At 41.7% G+C, this 17,277-nt stretch overlaps 1 protein-coding gene across 2 annotated transcripts in view; it reads left to right on the top strand.

Annotated features, from left to right (window-relative positions):
• sardh (sarcosine dehydrogenase) overlaps nt 1–17,277 on the top strand; it is a 53,025-nt gene that overhangs the window by 6,453 nt on the left and 29,295 nt on the right. For both annotated transcript variants that reach the window (XM_065290377.2, XM_073816067.1), the window contains 4 exons: nt 917–1,040; nt 1,302–1,402; nt 2,793–2,897; nt 12,691–12,820. In XM_065290377.2, coding sequence (XP_065146449.1) covers nt 917–1,040; nt 1,302–1,402; nt 2,793–2,897; nt 12,691–12,820 — 460 coding nt within the window. The remainder of the gene's footprint in view (nt 1–916; nt 1,041–1,301; nt 1,403–2,792; nt 2,898–12,690; nt 12,821–17,277) is intronic.

The following is a 17,277-nucleotide window of genomic DNA, read 5'->3' on the forward strand; positions in this document are numbered from 1 at the left end:
ATTTTTAGTCCAAACACGGCATAATATTAGCTGAAGTTGTTTTACTGATATTTCCAATAGTCTGTTCATAATTCATACGTGATTATGATATTTTGTTTCAGTATACAGCGTCAGTACACTGAAAAAAATGATTCATTGAATTTAATCAGTTTTTTTAAGGTAAGTGGTTGCAATCAATTTATTGCAATCTACATTTAAACAAACGTTTTATATTTTATTTTACTTTACTAATCTTTTTGTTTAAATGTAGCTTAAATAAATTGATTGCAACCACTTACCTTAAAAAATTTATTAAATTCAATGAATAATTTTTGTTAGTGTACTCCATTTAAAGATGCAGTGTGTAAATTTTAGAAGCATCTAGTGGTGAGGTTGCAAATTGCAACCAACGGCTCAATCCACTGCTCACCCCTCGCTTTTGAAACGCATAGAGAAGCTACAGTAAAACATGTCATCGTCAAAGACAACTTAGTAAAAAAAGTTTGTCAGTTAATGGTTTCTGTAGAAACATGGCGGCACAAAATGGCGACCTCCACGTAAGGGGACCCTCTGTGTATGTAGATAAAAACGTCTCATTCTAATGTAATAAAAACATAACGGTTCATTATAAAAAGGTCTTTATACACCCCTGATAGTTTTGTATATTATTTTGCATTTCTGTCAAGAGATCTTTCTAAAAATTACGAACTGCACCTTTAACTAAATGTTTTATACTATGTATAATATGCAATATTCGTGGGTCCTGAATCTGATAATGCCAAATGTCTTGTTACCAGTAAAAAGTAAGGGGTGGGGGGCCCTCTAAGATTATCTTGTCCCGGGCCCAGGCAAGACTGTCAGCTGGCCTGTATATATATATACATATATATACATACATAATATAACTAATATCTGTACATAACCTTGTCATTTTCAGGTAATCGAGAACTGTCCAGTCACTGGTATCCAGGTGAAGGTTGATCATATGGGTGTTAAGAGAGTAAAAGCAGTCGAAACTGCTCATGGGACCATTCAAACCCCATGTGTGGTCAACTGTGCAGGTAAGGAGAATTGAGATGTTTCCACCAGTAGAGGGCACTCAATGATCATTTTGAAGCTTGTGTAACCATATATGCTGCTTTACAAGCAAAGATTGACCGATTATAGCACATTAACTAAATTAAAGTACCGTATATGATTCACTTTGGTAATTAGCTGTCTGTTTAATGTTGCCGATCACAGTAATCATACATATGTGTTTATATAATACAATGTCGTATGATATGATCTTGATATTTACTCGTGCCTGTGATTTTCTTTAGGTGTTTGGGCCACTAAACTGGGTAAAATGGCAGGTGTTAACGTACCTTTGGTAGCTATGCACCACGCTTATGTTGTCACTGAAAGAATCGAAGGGATTCAGGTAACTTATCTTTAACTTTAAAACAGTAAAGCATCAAAGAAAATACAATACAAATTCTAGTAGGGTTAATGATAGATCTTGTTTGGGGATAGAATGATGGTTGGAGGTTCAAAGTCTCTTAAATGGATAAAAGTTAGCCATAGGCTAAATCTGGTACTGTGCATCAAAATGGAATTTTTTTTTGAATATTGTACATGGTCCCTTTCCAAATAAACAAATAAAAGAAAAAAATAAGCATACATGGAAGGAGCTATAAAGTAAGTTTATATGATGGCAGTTCTTATCTGATACTGGCCGTTAGCGAGGCACTACCCATCTTTGTTTTATTGTGTTGTAAATAATCAGAATGATTTAAAATGACATTACGATTCTCATATATATATTATATCTGTGTCTGGCAGCCATATACTTACTAAACAGCGAAGAAGAGAGTCTGGAGAGTGTTATTTTAAGTTTGAAAGACCTAGGTGCCTGGATTGCAATCTTATACTAGCATAGTAAGCAAACATAATGCTATAGGGATTTGTATAAGATTAATTCCTTATACTTCTGCACTGTCCTGCAATCTAAATTTTGCCTTTCTACCTCCACTGTCCTATAATAACTATAAAAAAGGGAAAGTGTGCTTTGAAACCACTTTATCAAACTGGTAGAGGCCTGTTTTGGAGACTCACCTACATACACTGCATTGAAATAAAGTCTCTCATTGTGAATTATGCATTACTATGTATTTGTGTGTGTGTAAGCTTTAGTTTAATGGTTGATGGAAGGCATCATACTCCTCACAGAGACCAATGTGCCATAATTTAAACTGAAATGAAATATTATTAATATTATTGACTGATTTCTATCTCAGAGATTGTTAAAGACTGATGCACTGACAAGTAACGCATTTTAAACCCACAAACCAGAATTACAGTACCCAGCGGACATATCGCCATACATCTATTAAAGCAACACTATGTAGTTTTTTACCTTTAAATAATGTCTCTAAAATTATTTCAGTGATAGAAAAACTTTTAACTGGACAAATTGTACTGTTGCTGCAACCTGAGCAGCCTCCTAGCTGGTACAAGCACACTCTGAAAGTGGCGGTGGAGGGTAGGAAACACAGCCCCGCCCCTCCCCCTGCCTGCAGAGGAGTGTCTGATACCAGGCACTGTTGCGCTTTTCAACCACATGGGGGAGCTATAAGTCATTTTTACATGGAAACTACATAGTGTTTATTTAAGCAATGAAATCTAACAGCATTGTTTAGTAATGCCATATGGGCAGTACGAAAGTTTTTTTTATTCTTTAATGTCATACATTAACAAAATGAGCTAGCTTTCTTTTGAAATGATGACGTAAAATCACATTATTAAAAAAAAAGTGTTTTTTTACCCACTAGAATATGCCCAACGTCAGGGACCATGATGCATCAGTCTACCTCCGTCTCCAAGGTGACGCACTTTCTGTGGGAGGCTACGAACAAAACCCAATTTTCTGGGATGATGTAAGTAAAAATAACACATTTAGTATGTAATTTTTTTTAATTATAGTTCTTGGCTTTAAAGGAGACAAATATGAGCCTTTTTTAAGACGTAAAATAAGTCTTTGGTGTCCCTAGAGTGTGTATGTGAGGTTTTAGGTCAAAAATACCCCACAGATAATTTATTACGGCATGTTAAAATTGCCATTTTGTAGGTGTGTGCGAAAATGTGCCGTATTTGGGTGTGTCCTTTAAAATGCAAATGAGCTGATGAAATGCAAACACTGATCGCCATGATGGTGGTTTGTTAAAATTGAAACCAATTGTACTGTCAATATTTTTTTTCTATATCTGAACTAAATGGCAGTGCCGTGGTTGGATAGTGCAGATTAAGGGGCGGTATTATCCCCTTTTGACATCACAAGGGGAACCAAATTTCAGTGTGCTATTTTTTCACATGCTTGCAGAGAATGGTTTACCAAAACTAAGTTACTGGGTTGATCTTTTTCATATTTTCTTGGTTTTTAGAAGCACTGGGGACCCAATTATAGCACTTAAACATGGAAAAAATCTGATTTTCATGATATGTCCCCTTTAAAAGTTATCATTTTCTTTTTTGGCTGTACTTATGTTGTGTATGTGCTTTGATGTTTCACAACTTGAATTTAAGTCTATTAAGTTCCCCTCTAGTCGATAATTTTATCACCTTAAACTCATATTTGAGCAACATAATAGCTTACAGTATGTAAAAGTTTATCCTGTGACACTAACTTCTTTATATGCTTTAAAACCTTGCCTCATTTAATTTACGCGGATCTATGAATATGCAAATGAATTTGCACATGGTTTGTCTTAAAGTATATTAAAAATAGCACATAGACATATAAACAACAATAAAAAAATATTTTCACCACAGGGTGAAGAAGAGTGTTTGGTGTGCGTCAGAGGGCTTGAAACTTAATGTACTACATGAGGTCTCTTTAACTTAAAGTTCAATGACAGTGATTGTTATGTGTTTTGCAATGCGTGACACCCGGAGTATCACTTTCACAATCCTCTTCATTAACTTCTGTGGTCCGTGTTTGCATGTTTAAAGTGTTGTTTACAGAGTTTTGTTTAAATACATTGATCCCCGGTTTCACAGACAATGATTAAGGCTAGTCCTAGACTAAAACATATGTTTGAGCTGTGTCAGCTAAAAATAACTTGCACTGATAGATCTTAAAACATGCTGATTGCCATTATTTTGTCTCAGGCTACACACCAGTAACATATTTTTCTAAGGCATGTTTATAAAAGATGCTTAAACATCTTAATTTAAGCCTTAACCAGGCCTAAAAGCTTAAAGGGGTGCAGTGCATTTTGTTAATGAGGTTTAGTGTATTTGTATGTTTGTCTAGATCTGTATTTTTGTGCTTGGCATGTTTTTTAAAGGCCCAAGTTGTACTTTTTTTTTTATCTTTTTGTTTCCTGATATCCACTTGAAGAGTTCGGATCCAAAAACTAAATGCCACCTCTGTCAACAATAAAATAATGATATTGACCGAATGCTCTTGGCACGTTCATCAAATTCCTTCTCTTCAAATCCACTTAATCCCGCCTTCAGTCCTTTCCGAAATACTGGTTTGTTGCTACGTCAATTTTTCAGCAAAGTCCTCTAAGTGCACAGAAGATGAATTGGATTAACACTGGCGTTTGAAATGATAGTGGATTACATTACAACTCGGGTCCCTTGTGAGTACTTGGACATGAATACAACCGAATGTGGCAGTCACATGGAGCGCCCCCTAATGTGTAGTTCAGTTTCTTTATTTTTACATTCTTACATTATTTGCAAAGTTTCTAGTTGCACCTTAAGTGATTTTCCAACTGTTTACTATGTCTTGTCCATAGATGTTGATGTTTAGAAGTGGTGTTTTTTGCGAAAGAAGATTTCAAATTGAAATCAATGAAATGACTAAAGTGATAGAAAAGTGACTTAGAAAAGTGATCACTAAAGTGATTTGTGAAAATAAGACATAACTGATTAATAACCATTGCCATTATAATATAAATTGAAATTACTAAGGGTGCCCTCAAATCATACTTTACTGGACCAAACCTACCCAAGTACGATTATCCCCCCTCCTCCTCGTCTGCACTAAACTTTATGATCTGTACCGGAGTATGCTTATATCATTAAAAGATGCGAATGCTTTGAAGAAAACGTCTCGGGTTACGAATGTAACCATTGTTCCCCGAGAAGGGAACGAGACGCTGCGTCGCCGAAGCTACGCTATGGGAACGCCCTCTGCGTGATTGCGTCTGAAGCACGTATGTCAAATCAGTCCAATGGTCAAGTGACACGTCATAGGCGGGTGACGTGGGAACCAGGAAGCTATAAAAAGAGCACCCAGCAAGCCAACTTCAGCTAAATTGTGCCGAAGCAAGGCGAGACAGGGATGCAGGGAGTATGGCAGGGAGACGCAGCGTCTCGTTCCCTTCTCGGGGAACAATGGTTACATTCGTAACCCGAGACGTTCCCCTTCGAGGGAACTCGAGCTGCGTCGCCGAAGCTACGCTATGGGAACGATGTACCAAAACACCATACTACCAAATGCCTGTCTGTGTGTAAAAACGCGCACAGCTTAAGACATGAGCACCTGGGCTCCAGGCGTAGCACCAACATCTAACTCGTAAAACCGAACGAATGTGAGCGGAGAGGACCAGCCTGCCGCATCACAGACATCCTGCATTGAAGCCCCTAGCCACAAGGCCTTAGAGGCTGCCATACCCCGGGTAGAATGAGCCCTGACGGCGATAGGTGAAGGCCGTCCAGTGGTCTCATAAGCCAGAGAGATAGTCTCAACTATCCACTTACTGAGTGTCTGCTTGGTCGCCGGCAGGCCTTTCTTGGGCGAGCCAAAGCACACAAACAGTTGCTCAGACCTCCTCCACAAAGAAGATCTGTGAACATAGGCATCCAGTGCTCGCACTGGACACACCAAGTTAAGCTTTTCCTGATTCCTATCCCTAAATGGGGGAGGACAGAGGGCCTGAAGTACGACAGGTCGTGGCACATTAGTCGGTACCTTAGGCACATAGCTGGGCCTTGGGTACAAGAAAGCCTTAACCATCCCCGGTGCGAATTCAAGGCACGTAGGGGAAACCGACAGGGCCTGAAGGTCACCCACTCTCCTCAGAGAAGTGACTGCCAACAGAAGTACTGTCTTAAGTGCCACAAACTTGACTGGAACGGTCTCAATGGGCTCAAACGGAGCCATGGACAGACCTTCCAGCACAACAGCCAGGTCCCAAGCTGGGACCCTGGGTCGGACTACAGGCCTCAGCCTCCGAGTGCCACGAAGGAAGCGAACCACCAGCGGGTCTCTCCCAAGGGATTGCCCGACCAAAGGAACATGGTAAGCCGAGATGGCCGCCACATACACCTTCAGTGTAGAAGGAGATAACCCTGCGGTGAACTTTTCCTGCAGAAACTCCAAGACTGTACCAATTGGGCAGTTCACAGGGTCATGCAGGTGTTTGCTGCACCAGGAAGTAAAGACTCTCCATTTAAAGGCATAAAGCTTCCTCGTGGAGGGAGCTCTGGAGTGAAGAATGGTCTCAGCAGCCTCAGCTGAGAGACCAGATTCTATGAGTCTGGCCCCCTCAGTGGCCAGACCCACAGTTTCCATAACTCTGGGCGGGGGTGAAGAATCGAGCCACCCGCCAGAGAGAGGAGATCCCTCCTGACGGGTATTTCCCAAGGTGAGCCGTCGAGGAGGGACACCAGGTCCGAGAACCATATTCGGTTCGGCCAGAGTGGGGCAACCAACAACAAGCGGACGTTGTTGCGACGAACCCTTTCCAGAACTCCCGGGAGCAGAGCGATCGGGGGAAAAGCGTACAGCCGTAGCCTCGGCCATGGCTGAACCATGGCATCCAGACCCAGCGGTGCTGGATGTGTGAGAGAAAACCATAGCGGACAGTGTGTCGTCTCTCTGGACGCAAACAGATCCACTTCCGCCTGGTAAAATCTCGTCCAGATGGACTCCACCACCTGAGGGTGGAGCCTCCACTCCCCGGGCCTCAGCCCCTGTCTCGACAGGACGTCTGCTCCCTGATTCAGACACCCGGGAATGTACACTGCTCTGAGGGACAGCAACTTCCCCTGTGTCCACAGAAGGATATGCCGCGCCAATTTGTACAAAGGGCGTGAACGCAAACCCCCCTGGTGGTTGATGTACGCGACTACCGACGTGTTGTCTGTCCGGACTAACACGTGATGGCCCCGCAGGTGAGGGATGAAACATCTCAGGGCGTAGAACACTGCCATCATCTCTAGGCAATTTATGTGCCAGCTGAGCTGTCTGGCCCCCCATAATCCATGAGCCAGATGGCTCCCCATAGTTGCTCCCCAGCCTGTGAGGGAAGCATCCGTTGTCAGCGTAACTCGACGGAACTGAGCCCCCAACATCAGTCCTTGGGAGAGAAACCATGGTCTCTTCCAAAGATCTAAGGCACGAAGACATCTGCGCGTGACCTTGATCAGACGGAACGGGTTGCCCCTCGGGGAAAACCCTTTGGTTTTGAGCCACCACTGTAGCGGTCTCATGTGAAGCAGCCCAAGGGGTATCACATTGGACGCTGCTGCCGTGAGCCCCAACAACCTCTGAAATTGTTTTACAGTGTGTGACTGGCCTAACTTCACTCTGCCTACAGCCAAAAGAATGGATTCCACACGAGCAGGGGACAGATGTGCCTGCATTGTCGTTGAATCCCATATAACGCCAAGAAAAGCTGTCCTCTGTACTGGAGAGAGCATGCTTTTCTTTGCATTTAGCCTTAACCCCAGTTCTCTCATGTGGGTCAGCACAGCATCTCGATGCTGCGCTGCCATACTCTCTGATTGGGCTAAAATTAGCCAATCGTCTATGTAGTTTAAGACACGGATGCCCCGGAGTCGTAATGGAGCCAGTGCTGCATCCATGCACTTTGTAAATGTACGGGGTGACAGAGATAGACCGAAAGGGAGAACCCGATATTGGTAAGCCACGCCCCCGAAGGCGAACCTCAGGAATCTCCTGTGTTGCGGGAGGATAGATATGTGAAAATACGCGTCTTTTAGATCTATCGTCACAAACCAGTCCTCGGATCTGATTTGTGTGACGATCTGCTTTATAGTTAACATCTTGAACTTTAGTTTTGCAACAGACCGGTTCAGATGACGTAGATCTAAAATCGGACGTAACCCCCCGTCTTTCTTTGGAACTATGAAATAGCGGCTGTAAAACCCTGACTCCCTGTTGTGAGGAGGAACACATTCTATGGCTTCCTTGCACAAGAGAGTTTTTACTTCTTGTTCCATTGTTAGAGTCTGCCCAGCACCCACTATGGTAGATAACACGCCGTTGAATTGGGGTGGCTGGTTGCAAAACTGAATTTTGTAGCCCTTTTCTATTATTTGCAGAACCCACTGAGACACGTTTGGCAGGAGTTTCCACGCTGCCAAATTTTCTATAAGGGGGACCAGCCTCTCGAGACTGGCTTTTTGTGTACTGCTTAAACTTTTCCCGGTGCCCTGAACCAAACTGGCAGGGTTCAACCTGGGTGATATTAATGCCTCCCTCCTCGGAGAGAGGTGTTGCGTGCCCCGCGCACGAGTCACACAAGAATATGAAGCCGCTGTGCCCCGAAACACACACCGCGGCGGGGTTAACACACTGGCATCCCGAGGGCATCGAGGAGAGACGGGCACCGTGTTGTGAGGTGACTGCCGGCTCTCCCCGATTGGGGGCTGCCCTCGGAAATATGACACTACGTCCCTCAGGACTTCTTTTTAGCCGACGCCTTCCTCGCCATAATAACAGCCCTCAGGTCTGTTTTCTGCTTGGATGATGTCTGAGCGCGACCGCCCGAACCCCAGTTTTTTTGAGGGGGACCACGAGTGGCAACACTATGCTTTTGCGATGCTCTATATGATGTCGATGGCTGCTCCCGCCCAGCAGCCCTATAATCAAGAGCACGGCGGGGGAGATAGCGTTCGAACGCCGCCGACTGCTTACGAGCCTCCGCAAATCTCTCGACGACAGTATTAACGGCATCGCCGAAGAGACCGGAGGGCGCAACGGGCGCGTCTAAGAGAAAAGCCCTATCTGAGGTTTTAAGCTCGGACAGATTAAGCCATAAATGGCGTTCCGTGGCTACGAGAGCTCCCATCGATCTACCCACGGCTTTCGCAGTTTCTTTAATCGCCCTGAGTGACACATCAGTGACTCGACGAAGCTCTTTAAATAAATCAGATGTACCCCCCGCCTCGGCATCTAAATCTTTAAGCAGTTCTGCTTGGTACGCCTGTAAGACAGCTAAGGTATGCAGTGAAGCCCCAGCCTGCCCTGCAGACTTATAAGCTTTACCCACTAAAGATGAGGTTAACCTAACCGGTTTCGTGGGAAGCGAAGGCGATTTTAATGATGACGCCGCAGCGGGGGAGAGATAGCTCGCAAGCGTCTGCTCCACCCGGGGCATCGTTAAATATCCGTGCTCACCCATCCCCACAATGTTGGAATACATGGTGGCGTGAGGGGTATGAACACGGGCTGAATACGGAGCTTTCCATGATCTCGACAGCTCGCTGTGGAGATCAGGAAAGAAAGGCATGTTGCGCCGCGAAGGTTGAGGTTTCTGTTTTAAAAAGCGCTCATCTAACATACTCTGAGGACGCGCGCTCTGAGTCTCCGCCGGCCAGTCTAATTTTAAGCGAGCCACGGCATTAGTAACAACCTCCATCAAATCATCGAACGCGGGGGACGAATGAGAAGGCTCCTCAGCGTCCACCACGTCGACAGACATAATATCGACTTCCTCGGACGACGATAAATGCAAATCTGGGCTCCCACCCTGGGCGGAAGAAACCGCAGCGCGTGCTTCCGAATCCAGAGACGGGGCACTAGATCCCGCGGGTGAAGGCTGAGAAAGGGGGAGACCCGTCTCAAGCTCGTCCGCGAGATCTAATTGTGATCCCCACGATCGCAGCTTCCGCTCTGCCTCGGCAGCAGCGGGGCCAGAACCGTGGGGAACACGCGGCTCCCCACCCTCCTCGAAGAGTGCGAGCCGCGAGCGCAACGTACGGAGCGGCATCCTATCACAATGTGCACAACCACCCCTCTCAAGAGATGATCGTGCGTGTTGTGCCCCGAGGCACATAACACAGAGATGATGCGAGTCCTCGCTCGTAATGAAACGAGGACACGGGGAAGCACACTCCTTAAAACTTTGTTTGGACTTAGACATGATAATGACACACACTCGCTTGCTGAGGCACAAAGAGCTGAAGTTGGCTTGCTGGGTGCTCTTTTTATAGCTTCCTGGTTCCCACGTCACCCGCCTATGACGTGTCACTTGACCATTGGACTGATTTGACATACGTGCTTCAGACGCAATCACGCAGAGGGCGTTCCCATAGCGTAGCTTCGGCGACGCAGCTCGAGTTCCCTCGAAGGGGAACTGGAAGATATGCAGTTCGTTGTAATTATGAGCTTATGGCTTATTAGGTGTGTTTGAAACCATGCATGCTGCGGAGATCATTTGGCTTATGACATTAAATAACTGCAAGAGAGATTTAAAAGCATATTAGGAGCAGTCTGCTCTCCAATCACCCTCGTGATGCTTTAAAGGGGAAAAACCATTTTTACCTTGTCTTTGTTGAATATGGTAGTCTACCCGCATTCACGAACATACAAAAAGTGCTAGACATGCTTAACATCTCAGTCTCATAGAAATTCCTCTTTTAGAAATGTCAGCCAGAAAATGGCCCAATCTGAAAATCTGATGCTTATGACATCACAGGCATCTCACTGCCCCTCCACTTTAAAATAATTGGCTACATTGTTTGAGTGGCAGCAAAGTCAGCCAATCAGTAATGAGATTGCAAGTTAAGCCAGTAGGGGGAGCCAAATAGGTGCAAAACCACTTGTTTAAAATCCCCCGCCCTAATAGAGCTATCTGAGAGAGGTTTTTAGGAAGCTTCTAAGGCATTACAGACCCAAACAAAATTTTTTTTGTCTACTTGTCACATCACATCACAGAACAAGAATAAATACCCCGTTCAATCATTCTATGTCACCTTTAAAGCCATAAACTGAGCAGTGCGCATGATGTCAAATACACCTCTGTTATCTGGGGTCAAATGGGATGAAATTATGATGCCCCGCCCCTGAAATAAGCAAACCGTACCCAAGACCACCCCTACAAAGCGTTCCCGGGAACAGTATGGAGCAATCACACTACCCAAACGAACCATACTTTGGGGTCAAATTCACATAATGTGAGTACACCCTAAACACAAGAGCCTGATAAAAATGCTCATTTATAAGAAACCATAATGCTCTTAAAGGGGTTTGCATCTAAGCTCTTCACGTAATTTTCCAAAATAATATTATGCACCCTCTCGTTGACCTTTAGCAGGCTTTTGCTGCTATATCTTTAAACCCTTCGTATGTAAATTATATCTATGATGACTGTCTGACCTCCATATGCAATCAGAAGTCACATTATTGTTCAGCAGAACGGGTAAGGTCACTGTATAAATGTAGGTTGTCATCTGCTAATGTGCAAGCAATAATAGAGAAATATTTTTCCCACGTTTCAGCTGTGTGAAAAACTCTCCACAGCGAATCTCTCAGTGGGTGTATGTGTTAAAATCGCTTGCACCTTTGCCATCTCTGCACTTTGTGCACCCGAACGGAGATCAGGTTTAGAGCTGATGTGAGCTTTTTACCGTTTCCTCCATCCCGTATGACCAAATTTACATTCTGACTTCCCTCAGTATTATCTCCAGCCAGCAGTGCTCTTTCTCTGTGTGCCCTACACAATCTTAAGGGCCAAACAAAACTTTTTCTCATTAAATTTTACCCTCTGTCAGCTCGGGGATTCGGTACACAAAGGAACAGTCATGCTAGGAAACAGCCGATCGATAAGTTAGGAAAGTGTGAACATTTTGAGAAATGTGTTGTTGGAAATAGCTCCGCTTTCTTAATGAGGCGGCGTGACGGTTCGCGATACATGCAGCCTCTATCTGCTTTTTATTTTTAAACCGCAATCTGCTACACACCAGCCCCACATATTCACTCGCTTTCTGTGATCATCATTTTATCAGCTGTCACATTGCTCACACCGTCTGCTGCCTTTTTCCAGCCCACTCTTGTTCATTCACGGTCCCCTGTGGCGACGTGTGCGGACAATGACAGGAAGAGTGGATCTTATTCTAGAAAAAAAATACAAATCCCAGGAACATGCCAACACATCACCATCTTTCTAGCCAGCCTATTAGTTCACAATTTCACTAGGTTCCTGTAGCTCAATTGGTTTGCAGGACAATGTTGTGGGTTTGATTAGCAGGGTATGCACACACTGCTCTAGGTTGCATTGGATAAAAGCGCATGTGCATAAATGTTATGTAATCTAAATTAGCACAACAAGGTCATGCCCACCAGTAGTGACATCAAGGACAACCCATCATACCCATTATCAGGTATGAACAGTAGTTTCCGGATATCACAGCCCTCTTTCTGATGTGAGTCTGGATGAGAGCCCAGGATGGGGGCTCTGGATCTTCATTGCATCCTCCTTTCCCTTTTTTCCTCAGACAGATGGAGAACCAGCATTAGTAATCTAGTAAAGCACTGCTTGATATAATTAAACTCCTGGCTTTGTGTACCGTACACGTTTGTGCATATCAAACCCGTAAATGTCCTAACCACAACATGGCCTTGATTGCTCAATTATAGAAATGTGCAATCCATTTGCAATCTCTCATTTTGTTTTCTCGTCCCCACAGGTGTCGGATAAGTTTGCATTCAGCTTGTTTGATCTGGACTGGGATGTTTTCATGCAACACATTGAGGGCGCCATTAACCGAGTACCTGCTTTGGAAAAAACTGGAATCAAATCCACTGTCTGTGGCCCAGGTACACACACACACACATAATGTAAATGTGACCCTTGTCTGTGAAAACCCAGCTTAAGCTTTTTAGTGATTTAATGTATTCTTGAAGTCTTCCTGTTGTCAAGAATTACATGTGCGGTGGGTTTTTCTAAAGAAGGTCCAGATTCTATTGGGGTAGGGGCGTGTTTGTTTAGGTGATTTCAAAAGTCAACATTGGCTTTCAGAGATCGTGCACCCCTCCTTTAAGTTAGTGTCTTGCGTGTATTTTGTAAACATGAGCGTCTCTTTTATCATAAATCCCTTTAAATTGTTTTTGATGTAAATAAATACATGTGGAAATAAATAAATGTATAAAAAATAAACGTTTAAATAAATAAATGTATAAAAAATAAATGTAAAAAATTATTAAATGTTCACATAAATACATAAATAAATACATAAATGTGGAAATTAATAAAAGAATAAATACAAATTTATAATTAAATACAGAAATAAATAAAAGTTTAAAAAAGCTATTTTAATACAAAAATAAAGAAATCAAAGTTGCAATACTCATTTATGTTTGTTTTTTATATTTCTCTGCATATTTATTTTTGTATTTACTTATTTATGTTTGTTTTATATATTTCTTTGTACATGTATGAATTTATTTATTTATAATTGTTGCACTCTTCGTCTTCCATACTCCTGTCATACTGGCCAAGTGATTGGTTTTCTAGACTGCAACTCAAGTGAGATTTCTCTCTGATTGGCTGATCTGCCACCGCTATGGTTCTTGCAGGAGGTTCAGTCAACCTTTACTCGCATAATAAAAGATGACAGGTGTAAAATGACGCTAACACACTGTAGTGGCTGTCGGTCATTGCACGCGGTTTTCGGGTCAGTGGATGAGCGCTTCTGAAATCATTTTAAGAGAGTGCTATCAAAGACACTTATTCACCCACTCATCAGCTATTATAAATGAGGTGTTAAGCACACACATTCACAAAAGCATAAACTGGTCTTCTGTCAACTGGGGCTTTGTGTCGTATTTAACACATCATAATTATACATTTGCTTTGACACAGAATGACCCCCTAACTGTTAATTTTAGTCAATGACTACACTTTTTAAAGTCACATAATTACTTTCTGGCAGACCACTGGTGTGCCCTGGGGTTTTGTATTATATAAAAAAAAGAAACAGACTCAAATTTTAAATCACCTGATGGTAATGATCAATTTTTTAAATGTTTTTATGTCTGTGTGGTGTTTTTTAATGCTTTAAAAGAAACCATGCACAAATTCATCAGTTAGCACCATTGTATTTTCTCCTTAAAACTGCATTTAACCAAATACAACACGGCTGGAACAAAGTTTCTACATCACAAGTATGTTTAACAAATAACGCAAACATGTTAACAGAGTGGATCATGTAGTCAGAGCTGGTCTGATTGCATGGAGATGGAGACTACTTTGCATATTCGAAAAATTAAAGAGCTATTGTTTTTATGGGTGTTTTTTACACCTGGGCTGGTTGCATAAACATAACTGGTAAGTTAAGACCAACTAGCAGTTGTTTTGGGCTAATTTATCTCCTTTTTAATTGTAATACATTTTTATGTAACTGACTTAAAATAGTTATGATCAGTTTTGAAGATAAAAACATTATGACTATTTTCTAAGACTAGTCTAAACAATAAATGCAACCGGCCCCTGAGCATTTGTTTTGAAACCTGCTGTATTTTTTCTCTTGGATCAGTTTGTATACGCATATGCGAACATGGCAATCGCGCTTGGATCCGCACCAAAACAGTTGGTCTGAGAACGCCTAAACGAGGTGGTCTCGGCTCGATTGCAAACCTTTGGTCCTTTGGAGCGGTTTGCTTGTGGTAAAAAAGCAATCCGACCCAACGGACCAACCAACCAGGCTGAATATGATGGGTAATGCAAACAAGCAGCAATGTGTTTTGCAAGTGCGGTCAGACAAAATTTTTTAGACCAACTGCCCAAAACTTATCAAAATACAAATATTGACAAGGTGTCTAGCGAGCATATAGAAGAGATGAACTTTAATCGCTTAGTGCAGGGTTTCCCAAACTGGTGGTTTGTAGGGGAATTGTAAGGGGTTTGTGAGTTTTTAATCCATTACAATTAAATATGTAAATAAATAATTTAAAGATATAAAAAAGTCTAAATAAAACGCGTACTAACAAAATATATATCTGCATGTAATGTTACTAACACAACAATATATCAGAAAACTGAGAATGCATGCAAAATAGGGATGCTTAACGATTAATCGCGATTAATCTATAGCAGAATAAAAGTTTTTGTTTACATGATATATGTGTGTGAACTGTATATAATAAATTTTTATAAATAAATGCAGACACATGCACATACATTTAAGAAATGTTTACATGTGCATATACATTTGTATATTTATGTATAATTTATATTATATATAAATACCTAATATATAAATATATTTTTTTCTTAAAATTCTTAAAATACATGCATGTGTGCATATTTATATATACATAATTATTATACACAGTTCACACACATATATGATGTAAACACAAACTTTTATTCTGCTATAGATTAATCACGATTAATCGTTAAGCATCCCTAGTACAGACACATTTTATGTACCAATAAACAAAAATTACAGAATGAAGGTCCAATAATAGGCAATAATAAAAATAACTACATAAAATACCACTTATAAAAACTTTAAAGCAAATAAGTACCGTATTCCCTAGAGTTGGATAAGTCCATACATACCCTGTAACTCTGTCTGACGCACCCACCGCTAGCCTAGCTTAGCACAAAGACTGGAAGTAAATGGCTCCAGCTAGCATACTGCTCCCAATAAGTGACAAAATAACGCATGGAGGCATGCACGGAGATGTAAAAGGTATGTATGGACTTATTTTACTCTGGGGGATACGGTGAATAAGCTAAAGTCCCAAAAAGTCTGCGTGTTTCCTAAAGGGAAAGTTCACCCAAAAATTATAATTATGTCATCATTTACCCAACCTCATGTTGTTACAAACTTGTATATATTTATTTGTTCCGATGAACACAAAGGAAGATATTTTGAGAAATGTTTGTAACCAAACCGTTCGTGGACCCCATTTACTTCCATAGTATTCTTTTTTCCTACTATTAACGTGAATGGGGTCCACAAACGGTTTGGTTACAAATATTTCTCAAAATATCTTCCTTTGTGTTTATCAGAACAAAGAAATGTAAACGGGTTTGTAACAACATGAGGTTGAGTAAATTATGACAGAATTGTCATTTTTGGGTGTAAGTAAATTAAGGTCGGGCTGAAAGAAGTTCGTAAACCACTGGCTTAGTGTAACAATGCTGAGATCAAAATGATTAAATAATATAAGGACAAGTAAATAGAAACTCATAATAAACAGATGACGGCTACCAGCTTTGAGCTACAAATCCCAGAACATACGCAAGTTTATTTTAACCAATGAGATGACACTTTAATCTCATGTTTTATCACAAGTTTAATTAACAAATTTTGGTCCTTTAAAACTTTGCCATGTGAAATCCACCTGAACCAAGAAGAAATGCAACATGTACTGCTCCTTTAATTATTTAATCCTAGTATCTCAGCCATTAACTCCTCTCCTATGTTCTTTGATATGCCTTCGGCTCTTCTGTGGAGTCACGTTAAAGCTGCGGTTGACACTACAAGGTGAACTACATCGGGCGTGTTTTGCTGCGGCTGACAGTCAGGGAGGTTCGGTCATTTGCTCTGAGGGGACAGCTGTCTGTGTGTGGTTGCGTATGAATGAGGGCAACGAGGAGAGAAGGATAATAAATAAAACATAACCACAGCCTCACCCTTTGCTTTTATTCTCTTTCCCCTTTAAAGATGCTCCAGAAAACACTTTGTCATATGCAGTAATGGAAAACGACCGTCTCCCGACTTTCTTTGACCCTGTCTTCATTTATCTTTTCGTTTTCTCCGCCCCCCGTTTTTACATTTTCTCTCCCTTCATCTCACACTCGTTCATCTTTTCATTTATCCGAGTTTTTGTGGCTCACCCTGAACTACAGTATCTTACGACTGAAAGCCTTGACCATTAAGAATGAGGCAGAAAGTGAGCACTCAGTTCTGATACATTTTTAAAGACACTTTCTGAAAGATCTTATCTGACCTATGGCACCACACCCTCACCCTTTCATACCTTTTGCTCTTTAAACAGCATTTTCTAAAAGTGCACAACACATATTTTTGTAATCTAATTCTTTATGGTCATTTTTTTAACTTTCTGCAAAGATGTCCTGATGATAACCTTCCAGTCAATTGAAGTTCAGATCAGATTTTAGAGATTGCACAGATTTACTATGTTAAAGGAGTAGTTCACCCAAAAAATGTGGCCTATTGACTTTTTATAATAGAAATAAAAATGACTATGGGGACCATTTTTGGGTGAAATACTCCATTAATGTGTAACTTTGACAGTTT

The sequence above is a fragment of the Paramisgurnus dabryanus genome, chromosome 10 (genome assembly GCF_030506205.2).
Source record: "Paramisgurnus dabryanus chromosome 10, PD_genome_1.1, whole genome shotgun sequence".
In the NCBI taxonomy this organism is placed as follows: domain Eukaryota; kingdom Metazoa; phylum Chordata; class Actinopteri; order Cypriniformes; family Cobitidae; genus Paramisgurnus; species Paramisgurnus dabryanus.